Raw genomic sequence first — 13812 nt, 5'->3', positions numbered from 1 at the left:
CAATGCGTCTTGCTTTAAGATCAAATTTTCAAATTAATTTTGGCTGTTTTTTTAAGAATTCCAAAATAATGTCGATCAGCGGCGTAATGAGAAAACAATATTTGTATTTTTATTTTATTTATTTATTTATTATTATTATTTTTTTTTTTTTGGGGGGGGATTTTGAGAGCGAAGCTAACGGATCAATTGTTGCAGAAGAGTTTGAATCTGAGTCCAAATATCATTATGTTACTTGATTTTCAACAAATGAATCGACATTTAAATGAACAATATCTTAAATAATAAGTGCCTCTCTTGAATCTAAAATTCCTTCCAGGGGTCGCTGGATTTTACTTATTTGACAATGAGTAAGTGGAGGCCTAAACTGGAAAGGGTAGGAAACGGAAATGGAGTCACTAGTCAGTTGTCAAGTATTGACCTGTAATCTCCTTTAATCCAAGTCGATATATTCAAACTTGATCAGAGAAATAAAAAAGACACGACATATTAATCTCTTCGGCTATAAGTGATGAGAGCGCGCGCGATTAACGCGCACTTTCGAATCAAAAGTAAAAATGATGCGTGCCGTTCTAATGCTACAATCTCATCAATGAAAATCATCCCAAACCGACCGATGATTGGCCCATTCGAAATACCTTAATAGTTTTGATCGTTCTCGAATCCGATCCGTTGGTATGACTGCAGTATATATTCGATCCTGTCAATGGGTGTGTGTATCCTTTATCAAAGGAGTCTGATTAAATAAGCGGTCAAACTTTTGAGGAACATCATTCTATCTAGCCATACGGACTCCTTGCCTCAGTACTTATTATTTATTCCTTTTCTTGCCATCATTTATTTCTTTGGAGAAGTGTGGTTCTATATTCGTCTTCAATATGAATTGTGTACTAGCTATTGCTTGTTTCCTTGGTAAGTCGAAATGCTTTTTTTACTATGGTTTCGAGGTTTATTATTTTTTATTATTTCATATTTTTACATAAATTAATAGACAAACATGATAGTGTTGTTTTAGTTTGGGGAAATGCTATGTGACAGCTCTTTGATAAAAAACATATTGTTCTAAGGGGTATTGGGCTGAAAATCCCAAACCTATTTCATTATATTTCTTTTATATAAATTATTGTATATTGTATTCGTCTACATCATCATTTTCCATCAAAGTTTTTTTTAATATCTCGACTAATTGTGTTCTTGAGATCTTATTTCAGTGGGGTTTTTCAGAGCGTTGATAATGTAAAGTAGATGTAGTAGCCGTGGTAGAAATTGGGACAAATCTTATTCGTTGCCGCTGTGTTGTTGGGGAGCCAGCAATAACATGCAGCTGAAATAAAAAAAAAAATGAAAATAAATAAATTACAGGCATCACGATACCTAGCATGCCTAGTGCTATGTTTAAGGGGGTACACAGAAAGAGTAGGCCTGTGTATACCATCTCTCACTTTTGGTGATGGCAGTTGAGGTTTATCACGGAATATGTCCCGATGGTTGTTTTCGTGGTTTTCTGACATAAAACATTGTACAGTTGGGTTAATTGACTTATGCATAATAGGTGCGAGTAAGCGAAGCGATGTACCAATTTTCAGTATTTAGCAATTCAGTAGATTAGTTATTGAATTTTAAAGATTTGCATTATTCCCGTGAAACAGTTCTAGGTATGTCCTGATGAATATTAATTAGGTGGGCTGATGATGTCACATCCCCATTTTCCCTTTTCTTATGTTATTGCATGAAATCATAATTGTTTCATTTTTTCATAAATGTGTAAATGATGTGTCTCCATTATGATGAAATAAGTTGCGACAAGAAATAACTAATGCACTAGTCAGTTGTCAATCCAATCGTTTTAGTTCTTGGTAGAAATTTTTTTAATAAACCTAATTTCATATAATAAAATACAAAAGAACAAGTGGGGATATGACATCATCAGCCCACCTAATGAATATTCATGAAGTCATGCTTAGAACTGTTTCACCGGAATAATGCAAATCTTTAAAATTCAACAACTTCGTTATTTGTTATCCGATTTTGATCAAATTTTCAGCATTTTGCTCTTGGAATTTTACTCTATTTATTAAGATATAAATATCTTCAGCCCAGATCATCCCTTTAAGAAGACACTTAACCGGGCTTCTAATCGATAATGGAATTGCAAATCAGAAAAAGGAATAACAATGTGTTATATAAAAAAGAACATATAAGGACGAAACGGTACTAGACATCTCATTTGTTTGTGGTTTGTAATAACAAAATGGAAGGAGATGTGATCATAACTATCAGGAATCATGGTTACGAAATGAATTTTAGGGCACTATTGACCACAATATAAAAAAAAGTGAAATAACATATTGAGGCAAATGAAAAGGAAAAAGATTTCAGAAAGGAAATAGTTAGAATTAGGTAAAGATTTATGTTCAGAGATGGAACAACTTTCGAAATATTGAACCAAAAGTCTTTCATATTTTGAATACTCAATAAATGTGTATGCTCATAAATATTATCAAATGGATAAATCATTGTAACGACTTTGATTTGTACAGTTTGGTCAATTGTCTTATGCGTAATAGGTGCGAGTAAGCGAAGCGAAAATTGATAAATATTAGCCTATCTTTACCATGAACCATCCCCTCTTCCTCAAAGGACAGGACCCCCTCCCCCATTCACACTAACGTATTAAAAGGCTGTATAGGTCATGTTGATTGGTTTGTGTTCAATTAACATATTCATTACATTTTTACCTTTTAGATTAATTGGAATCATATGATTCATAAGATAATGACTCAATATAACCATGTTCTTATGATGCAGCGGACACAACCTAAAAAAAAAATAATGGCCACAAATATATTTTCAAATTCAGAGGTATGATTAAGGACGGGAATAGAGCATCTGGGTTCAGAAAATGCAACATTTGGCCAATCGAAGCATTTTAATGGCATTTAACTATGCATGAATTCACACATAAGAATCCACTTTCATTACTTGATAATCAAATATAATTATCATATCTTTCTTGAAAGCGAACTCGTGTGTGCGAGAGGGTGAGGGTGTGTGTGTGTATGTGTGTGTGGGTAAGGTGTTTGTACTGGCAACTGGCAACAATTGTGTTTAAGCTAGTGTGGTGGTGGGGTGTTAGTAGGAGTGATCGTAGAAGTGGACATTGAAAATAAAAGAAATTTAATAACCGACACCATGGAGCTCTGTAATTGCTCCATGCCGAAACTATCACGTGAATCACATGTTTTCCAATTTCATTTTGAATGCATGCAATATGAACAGAAAGAAATGTGAAATCAAACTCATATCTGCTCCGAATGAATGGCCATCATGATTGTTCAAATCATTGTAATATATCAACAAGTGTATGACAGTGCATGAAGAAAGGAATGAATTGAATAATCAATTAATATAGTTAAAAGGAATCAAAATTTTACCAATGAATGAATGGATCAAAATAAACTTATAGGGGGAATGAGTTAATGAGTGTAGAGAGGCTACTGCAGCTCTCGTGTATTTTGCAAGGCGTTTACTTTGTCAGTCTCCATCCAGATGTCATGGATGTAGTAGGCCTAAAGTGAGTGCTGACATAACACTTTTAAATATTCATTTATTAATAATAATTAATCAAAATTAAAATGTCCAACCACTTGACTTCTCTAAAACCACAAAAACTAAATATTCACCAATGCACTGTCTTTAATCACACCAGGAGCTTTGCATTAACATATTACCCTCGCTCTAATAGGTTGGCATTCGAACTAATCCCACGGGAAATACTTTAATACAAATGCATTTAAACATTTCGCAATATGTTCAACAAGTAGCTATTGCTGAGCGAAACCCCCATCCCCATCGCTTAAACATGTGCAGAATTTTTTTTTATTCATTTCTTTATAAGTATTTACCATATACTACAGTAATGCGTATGACTTTTCCCATTCAGGTATATGAATGAATGAATCTTATCATTTATTTTCTTTTTCCTTTTCTTTCTTGCTTGCTTGCCTGCTTTCTTTCTTTCTTTCTTTCTTTCTTTCTTCCTTCCTTTCTTTCTTTTTTTTTCTTTCTTTCTTCCTTCCTTTCTTTCTTTTTTCTTTCTTTCTTTCTTTTTTTCTTTCTTTGATCTTTCCTTCTTTCTTTTTGTTTATCAATTTATTAATTTATTAACCTCTTCTTCCTTCCTATCTTTGTTTTCTCTATCCTTACTTTCCCACTCTCATATCTTTTTTCTTCATTCTCATTCCTCTCCATTATCTACTGTTTTATCTCTCTAATGAAAAATGACTTTGTTAATGAATTTCTCATTTTGAACACCCCTTTCACACGACATAGCACATCTACACACTCTTCAAATAGTTGGGCAAAAAATGCCCAACTGTTAACCAACCCTGGGCAACATACTGTCCACACAACTATTGGTTAAAATCTGCCCAAGTTGGGTAATAAAAACTATTAATTTGGGTAATAAATTTGCTCAGTTGGATAAAAAGTGCCCAGAATATATATATATTTTTAACCAACACAGTGGACAGTATGTTGCCCAACATTTTAAGTGTGCATGTGAACTACGCAAATATATTATTAATCTATATGGATTATGAATAGATCAAATGTATTTGAAATGAGATGTTTATACAGTATAGACCCTTATAATGTTTGAGTGAAGAAGAAAAGAAAATTATTATTATTCCTTCCTGGATCATTATTTATAGAATATAGACAGAGCCAGAAATCAATTATAGTCCACAAACCTTCCAACTTGAAAATGAATTATACTGCAATTATATCAATTGATTTCAACTTCCGATTGCGAATCACAATTAGAAAGAACTCTTATCAAATAGTGACCTGTTTTTTCCCTTTTATTGTTCTCTCTATTTTTTGCATATCTTTGTTTTTGTTTTTGTTTTCTTCATTTTGGCTGCTTATTCGTGTTACCCTGAAAGCCTCAAGATAGTTGCCATTCCGTCGTGGGAGACCATTTTCTTCCCACCTCCCTCGTCATAACTATATCATAGGGGCTTGCAGCAAAATAATTAGGGGCCCACTTCTAATCATAGCATACATGAGGAAGCACTCTGTTAACTTGTTAATTTTGATATCCTCTATCTTCATTTAAACACCAAGCCAGAAAAGGAAACAAATTCGTGTGCCAAACCGTCTACATGTGACCAGCTTTAATGCTCAGAAATATACACTTTGAATGAAATGCCAGTTTTTACCATTTTTCTTGCCAAATCTATATACACTTTGCATATTAATCCGTCAAAATATTTTTCGATTTAATATATGACACGTGGAAGGTACCGTAAGTCTTTTATACGACCAAGGTTATCCGATTTTATCTCAGTTTTCCGCTTGGTGATTAGTTACGATAACAAAGAATTATGTTAATGCTCGTTAATTAAGCCGTTATAACTGTGGTTGGTCACACCAACTAAACCGATTCCATACCGATCAAAGCAAGTACATTTTATTTCGACTGGCAACAAGAGGTGCCGTCGCCGAGTGGTTTAAGGCACCTGACTGCACATTTGAAAGTCCGGGGTTCAATCTCCGGCCATCACGGCACCCATGCCCATGAGAAAGTATTTATTCATCAACAGTGCTCTTTTGTCCTACATTCAACTTAATGGAAATGATGTATGCATTCTTGGTAACTATGTTTGTAATTGACAAACAAAATAATTAAGAAAATGAATAAGTAAATAAAAAAAGCATTATTCAAATCGAAATCGGTTTCGTTGGTGCAAATTTTTACACACAATTGAATCTTTTTTGGAACGGTTGACTCTGTTATGTTATCTGGTGTTGTATTATATTTTAAAGCGCTTTGAGTATGCTCAAATAAAATGGTGCTATTATATAAATTTATGTATGTACGTATTCTTCTTTTTTAATGTGAAATTTATTTTTTTTATCTAGCGCCCTCTCTTAAAAATATTTTTTTGATTTCTTAAAATACACTTTGGGGCCTTTTCTTAAACCTAATGGATGGATATCAGAAAATATGACAAATGACATTATATCCTGACCTTTCCAGTTATTGTCATGCTTTGGAAGTAGTTTTATATAAAAAAATAGAATAAAAATACGCAAATATTTTCATTTCAGCGGGCATCCGATCAAAATAAATTTTCGTGAAAAATAACAAAATTTATGCATAAAACCAGGCCCCCGAAGCTACCGCCATTTTGTTTAATCCATTAGAAGCTAAAATAAGCCCTCATTAATATTAATGAAGGCTCATGAATTATGTATTTCGTACGATGCTCCCTCGTCAACTGTAGTTTAGTACGTGTATTAGACAATACGCACATCAGCGCAATGACAAAGGTCAACTTGGCAGGTCACACGGGCCTAACTACAACTGGCAGGCCAAAGATATTCATTCGAGCCAACCCATTGCTCAATTTTGAAATTTGATATTGCTGATTGACAAAAATGAATGAATATGATTGACAATCAAACACTGATTCTAGGGAGGGCACCTACTGAACTTCCTTTTTCCAAATTGGAAAGATATATCACTACTTTGGAACTATTTTTTTACTGGCGGAATAATTAGGGCCATTTTACTCTCTCAAGTGATGAATTTGATCCTGTCAGGTGTAGTCTTCATAAATGCCGATTTATTTTTAAAATGAGCCGGTCGAGGTACCCTTTTCTGTCTAGATATGGAATCTCAGACATATATCCTGTCCACTGGCAGAGGCGTCGATCATGGGGGGGGGGGGGGGGCAGGGTGGGGCGATCGCCCCACCAATGAAAATATTGGGGGGCAAACATATCATTTTGCCCCCCCCCCCAATAATTCCGGATATAAAAAAAAAAAAACAAGATTGTAATGTTCAGCAAGCGAGATTGAGATACACAACTCGTTCTTTATTTAAAATCGTGCTCAAAATGTCTGCTTTTCAGATTGAAATATAAATTTTTTTTAAGCTCGCGCTTCGCGCTCACATCATTTCTGTAGTAAAAACCCATACTTTTCATGATTGAATAGGTGAATGTAAATGTCCCATTGTCAGTTTTAAAGGAGAATGAAACCCTTGAAACCAGCTGAATCCATATCAAAGAGAAAAATCAAAGAAACATATTGTTGAAAGTTTGATGAAGATTGAATGAATAATAAGAAAGTTATGAGCCTTTGAATGTCGAGATCACTAATGCCATGTAGATCCTCCTATTGGCAATGCGACCAAGATCTGTGATGTCACACACGTACAACTCCCTCATTACTTTAGTACTAATTTCACTTATATTCTCACTTTTAGAGAGTCTATCACAAGGTGAGGTGTTCTCTTTATGAGAGGACAAGTACAGAGGTTTCACAACATTATATCATTGATGAATCGTCTGTCCTATGATTAGAATGAGCAAAAAGAGATGTTTTGGGGTATATTTTCAGTGTCCAAAAGGGGAGAGTTGTTCATCTGTGACATCATAGATCTTGGTCGCATTGCCAATGGGAGGATCTCCATAGCATTAGTGATCTCGACATTCAAATGCTCATAACTCTTCTATTGCTAGTCCTATTTTAATCAAACTTTTGTTGATCTTATTCTTTGATTTTTCTGCTTTCACAAAAGCTAACTTGCTCCAAGAGTTTCATTCTCCTTTAAGCTTCAAAAGAACTCCTGCTTCTATTTGCAATCATCTTTTCTTGGATATATATCTTGTTCTTTATCAAAAACTTCCATTAAACTGTCATTTTTTTCAGATCGAAATATCAAAATTATCAGCTCGCGCTTCGCGCTCGCATCTATTCTTCTTTTAGATACCAATCTTAATCATTAGTACCAAAAATGCTTAGAATATCAAGCTTTCAGGTCAGAATATAAAGAAATTTCAGCTCACTTTCGGCACTCGTACTATCTGTGTAGTGAGATATGTATCCTCATGAGTTACAAACAGCTCTAAACAGGCATGCTTTTCCTGTCAGTATGCTAAAAAAAAAATCAGCTCGCGCTTCGCGCTTGCATTAATTTGTTTCAATCATCAAGAGGTCCAAAAACTGACTTAATGGCTATATGCAAGGCTGTATAGGGGGTATATCAGGTAATGAATTGTGATTAGTACCGTTGTGTTTGTATACCTATACATGAGTGAATAGTCATGTATACACCGTGTCCGAACGATTTTTTTGTTCACCTTCAATATCAACACTAAATGGGAGAAAATATACTACCGGTATAAGGGAAATAATTTTAAAAATCTCAACTTAGCTGTTATAAAAGTTAATGTACATTATATCACAATGAACCTAGTTCCAAATTATGATCAATCATAGTTACGAATCATGACTTGTGATAGGCCTTAATTTCTACTTTGAACTTTTGAAATGTTATTATCCAGCATTCTTTGTTCAACTATTCTCATTTTACTCCTTCCTTTCATAAATTCAGTGGAATTATTTTATATTTCATTGTTAATCCTACTTTTTGATTTTTATTTTACTTTAATTGTGCTTTCCCATATCCTATGCTTAACATTTCTCATTTCAATAATTTCGTTTATAAATGTGAATATGTTATGTTGAATTAAATTTTTATCACAGTTTTTTTTTCCGGATTTAATGTATTTTATTTACTACATTTGCAGAACACAAGTCACTATATTTTTATATTGTTGTAACTCTTTATGTTAACAGAACCATACTATCCCATGTAAAGATATTTTAATAAATATATGAATAAATTGATAAATAGTCTTAATGCATATTTCAGACCTTGTTGTGTTCATTGAAGCGTAGCGCACATGAGACAAGATCATGATTTATTTTGTATCTTTACCAAGAGATGAGGTGATATACTTTTATTTGATATACAATCCCTTTTAATTCATTCGGTATTACACATTTTGCAAACGAAAGAAGAATAAATGTCCGATTGCTGTTGCCTCATTGGCTGTTGTACAGGACTGAAATTAAATTAATTTTCATAATTCATTTCCTGTCAAAAAACAAACGAAAATATCAGACTTGTATATTGAATCATCAATATTGAGCAACATTAACCATGGTCCTGGGATTAGAAAGCGGGGGCGCTGGGGGTGCGCAGATGCTATAATGAATGTATTTAGGCTTCTGTTACCAAATTGAGCGATAGTCACATATCCAGGGGGGGGGGGTAGGTGTGACCACTCCCCCCCTTTTTTTTTTTTTAATATATTTTTTTGTTTGTCAATTTTTTGGGGACCAAAATCAGATTCATCCGGAAGTGAAAACATGTTTTTTTTATTGGTGGGGGGGGGGGGGGGAACTTGTCCAATTATTCTTGACCAAATTCACCTTTTTGTCTCGCCCACCGGAGGTGAAGGCGAGACTTAGGGATCCAAATGTCGTCCGTCCGTCACAAACCTTATGACACATAACTCCGCAACCGTAAGTCACTTTTCAACCAAACTTGGATGGTAGATGGACTAGGGAGACCTGCATGTTATGCTGTAGTCGGAGGTCACATGGTAAGGTCAAAGGTCATTTTCAGGTCAACGTTAAAGTTTACATGCAAGACTCTCTTATGACACCTAACTCCGCAACCGTAAGTCACTTTTCAACCAAACTTGGATGGTAGATGGACTTGGGGAACTGCATGTTATGCTGCAGTCAAAGGTCACATGGTAAAGTCAAAGGTCATTTTCAGGTCAACGTTAAAGTTTACATGTAAGACTCTCTTATGACACCTAAACTCCGCAACCGTAAGTCACTTTTCAACAAAACTTGGATGGTAGATGGACTTGGGGGACCTGCATGTTATGCTCCCGTCGGAGGTCACATGGTAAGGTCAAAGGTCATTTTCAGGTCAACATTAAAGTTTACATGTAAGACTCTCTTATGACACCTAACTCCGCAACCGTAAGTCACTTTTCAACCAAATTTGGATGGTAGATGGACTTGGGGGACCTGCATATTATGCTGTGGTCAGAGGTCACATGGTAAGGTCAAAGGTCATTTTCAGGTCAACGTTAAAGATTACATGCAAGACTCTCTTATGACACATAACTCTGCAACCGTAAGTCACTTTTCGACCAAACTTGGGTTGTAGGTGTACTTAGGAGACCTGTATGTTATTGTGTTCGGAGGTCACATGGTATATGGTCAAAGTTCATTTTGAGGTCAACATTGAAGTTTATGGGCAAGACTGTTATGACAAGTGTTATTCAATCCCAGTCATTTCACAAAGAAGTTTCGATACAATTCTGTTGCGTGCCCTCGCAAATCACAATATTTCTGGTTATTTTCGTAAGTGGGCGAGACACAAAATTCCTTATGCCTTGTTTTTAAAAAGTGATTTTCTTTTTCGCTTATCTAATTTGTCATCAATAAATGTGATTTGTTTTATCTACAACACAGCTTGCCTTTCCCTCCTGGAAGCCCAGTCTACTGGTGGCTCGTCTGGCGAGATGTCATCCGTTGGTAATATGGGTGGCCTTGGTGGAGGTGGTAACATGAACGATAACGACTACGACACCAACGAGATCGAGACCAACGAGCTCGACAACGATATGGAAAGTAATTATAACGCGGGCATGCCAAATCTATTCGGTAACGGAGCCAGTAACCTTGCTGACAGCGGGACGACGGGTGGTCAGAAGGCGGGCATCGTCATCGGTACAATCCTCTTGGTCGCCTTGATAGCTGGTGGTGCCTTCTATTTCATCAAAAGGCGCTGATGATGGCGGTGATATCCATGGTGACGAATCGAACTCGAGCCTTTTCAAGAATCCCGAGAGTTATCTCTCACCCCTCAGTCCCATCAATCAATTCGACTCCAGACCGACCAAAGCTGTATCGGATGACAACCATTGATCGATTTGGAGCTGGGTACGTTGGTGCGACTGCAACCCTATAATGACACCACATCTCTCGTCTCCATGGAAACAATTAGCTGGACTAGTTGAGGATGTATTCTACTTTTGAAATCACGTTTAATTTTGTGTAATTCATCAAAAAGGACTCGTTCTAATTGTGTTTTTTCAACGATTCGAAAATATATGATCATTCTGGAAAAACTTTGTCCGTGGTAAAACAAACCATTGAAACAATTGCTGCATTATTTTCATGATGATGATGATGATATGAATGAACCAGTGCAATAGGTAGATTAGAATTAATGTTGTTTTCTATCATGCTAATTATATATATATTTATATATATATTGTAATTTATGAATGGTTTCAATGAAAGAATTGCAAAATGAATACTACAGTGTAATATTCCGAACATGTCGGGCAAATTATTCGACCAGTCATGAACTGTAGTCAGATCAAGTGCGATGTTGGGGGATAACCATAATGTTCGAGAAAGGTATTTTTTCCTAGCCACAGCAACAAACATCTAATGAGGTTCATGTTTCAGTTTGATGGGGGCGTGTCATGAAAGTTCAGTTTTAGCACAACTTAGATTGTCGGTGCTGACAAAAATCAGTGAAATAATTGACTTTGATTCGCCTAGAATGAAATGTTTGAATTTGATTAAGAGAGAATGAAAATGAGAACAAAATATTACAAAGCTAACAACTTTAATGAAATGAATCCCTCATGTTGCGACATCAATGACGTCATGGTATCATTTTCATAAACCTAACTTGATCGAGCTTTGGTTAGTGAGATTCACTATTCACGCTGTTAATACCAATATCAACACCAACACCTAACTCGACACCACCCATGTACTGTATTTGAATTTTGTTCCACTTTATGCTTTAGGGGTGGTACCAGTATATTTTGATAGGAGAAGGGGAGGGGGGAGGGGGTAAGGTGACCTAATTTTTATTTGACTTACTTGCAGGGGTAATGTATAGAGATAGAGTAACATGATGTTTTTCTTCCTTCTCTCTTACCTCCATTTATTTTCTACTGTTTTCCTTTCTCTTTGTTAATACTTCTCAAAGAATCATGGGGCGGTCACCTGTCCCTCAACATATAACGCCCCTGGATATCTTCTTCATCCATCTTATGATATGAATGGTTTTTATTCAATCGTCTGTATATAAGTATTTTGAGATTTTACTGTATATTATGAAGTAGTGACATGCATGTATATTTATGTGTTTTTTAATTAATATTCTATTTCATTATTATTTTTGTTTTGTTTTACAGTTCACTTTTTTGGATGCCAGTGCACGTATAAGTATACATTGCTTGAAATATATATATGTTTAACTATTGCATTTTTACTTTATTTTTTTCCTCATTTAATTTTGTACCAACAAACGACTGTTTGAATTTTTATTCGTTTAAAATACCATTTATTTGGTTTTATTTAAGAAATCAAGTTTTATCACGAACTATAGATGATTTTCTATGATCGTGTTATCTATGCCACAAAGTATCAAATTAATTGTTTATACGACATTCATGTATTTAATTAATTATTTTTCGTTCGTATAATGTTTAATATTTGATAGATATTTGTCTTTATAGTGGGTTATTAAAATTTGGAGAAAAAAAATATCCGGACTCTTGGATATCGCTCTTTTGTGAACTGCTGTAATCATGGTCATATCATGGAGCTACTAACGGTAGCTCCATGGTCGTATGATATTTTAATCTATATTCTACTGAATAAAGCTTTCTTTTCTTGATTGTCATTTCAGGTATTGTTATCATTCATATATTTAATTGTTCTGTATAATGTTTTGGTGTTATTATCAACACTATACATTATACAGTCATGCAGGTTTGCGATTGGCGGGGAACTCGTGGGGCATGGAGCATCAATATCTCCAGGGGCAACCCTTTTCAGGAAAGGGGATTCTGTCATAAAACCTTCGGTGGTGACAAGGACCGTATGTATTCCAGGACGGGGTATAAAGGGATTAAGGGGTTACACCCCTTGCACGGACCTGTTTTTCCGGAGAAACTTGAAAGTGATTGAGCATTTAACTAGGGCTCATTTACATCTTTAAAAAATTGGAAATTTTAAGGGTTTTATGGTCAGTTTCGATAGGTTATGAAATTTTCAGAAAAAGACTTCAAAATTCGGAGAGCTGGAGGTGACGATACTTTCGTTTGTTATTTCTTTTTTTTCCAGGGGCGGGGTGAGTTTAGTCAACTTTTCTTATTGTTGGCCTCCTCGCTTCCGCTGCCTCTGTTAGAAATAATCTCCTTTTTATAGCACTAGGTTGATAATCATGCTCTAATGGAGGGGCATAATATCTAAACCCCTCAACTTTATTTTGATGTGATGCCTATGAATAATGGAAAACAGTGTGTTCTAATGCAAAGGAAAATTGTGCCTCGATTTATATACAAGGGAGTGCATGTAGCGACCATGAAAAAAATTTGGGGATTTTCATGCCGAAAGCTTGCGTTTTATAGCACTGATCTAATTGTTCTTTTTACATGGTTTCAATATTTTGTTCCATGCCAATTAAGGACGCCTTAATTCTTGCGTGTTTATACAGTGGCGTAACGGGCGGGGAAATTGGGGGGGGGGGGGGGTGGGCTGCCTCCCCCTGGCGGATTTCATCGGATTTTTTTTTAAACGGGAAGAAGATAAAAGGAAGAAAGAAGGAAAGAAAGAAAGGAAGGAAGAAAGAAAGAAAGAAAGAAAGAAAGAAAGAAGAAATAAATGGGAGAAAAGGAGGTAAGGGGACAAGGGAAAGTGAAATGAAAACTAAGGAAAACCATAAAAAGAGAAAACGGAAGGAAAGCGGGTAAAGGACTGAAAGAAAAACGTGTGAGAAAGAAAAAAATCATCCCAAAATACTAATACATTAGCATGATTAATGAGAAAGAAAAATAAATTAAAAGATAACAAAATGGCAAACAAAAGCGGGAAATAAAGGAAGAATGGAATGAGCCAAAAGC

The 13812-nt window shown here is 35.3% G+C and overlaps 1 protein-coding gene across 1 annotated transcript; it reads left to right on the top strand.

Annotated features, from left to right (window-relative positions):
• Positions 1-571: 571 nt before the first annotated feature.
• On the top strand, positions 572-12589 carry LOC129260583 (uncharacterized). The gene is made up of 2 exons (XM_054898547.2): positions 572-909; positions 10352-12589. The coding sequence occupies exons 1-2, from the start codon at positions 876-878 to the stop codon at positions 10669-10671; spliced, it is 354 nt and encodes a 117-aa protein (XP_054754522.1). The 5' UTR covers positions 572-875; the 3' UTR covers positions 10672-12589.
• The last annotated feature ends 1223 nt before the right edge of the window (positions 12590-13812 follow it).

This window comes from Lytechinus pictus, chromosome 5, assembly GCF_037042905.1.
Source record: "Lytechinus pictus isolate F3 Inbred chromosome 5, Lp3.0, whole genome shotgun sequence".
In the NCBI taxonomy this organism is placed as follows: Eukaryota; Metazoa; Echinodermata; class Echinoidea; order Temnopleuroida; family Toxopneustidae; genus Lytechinus; species Lytechinus pictus.
This window is presented reverse-complemented; position numbering and strand designations above follow the sequence as displayed.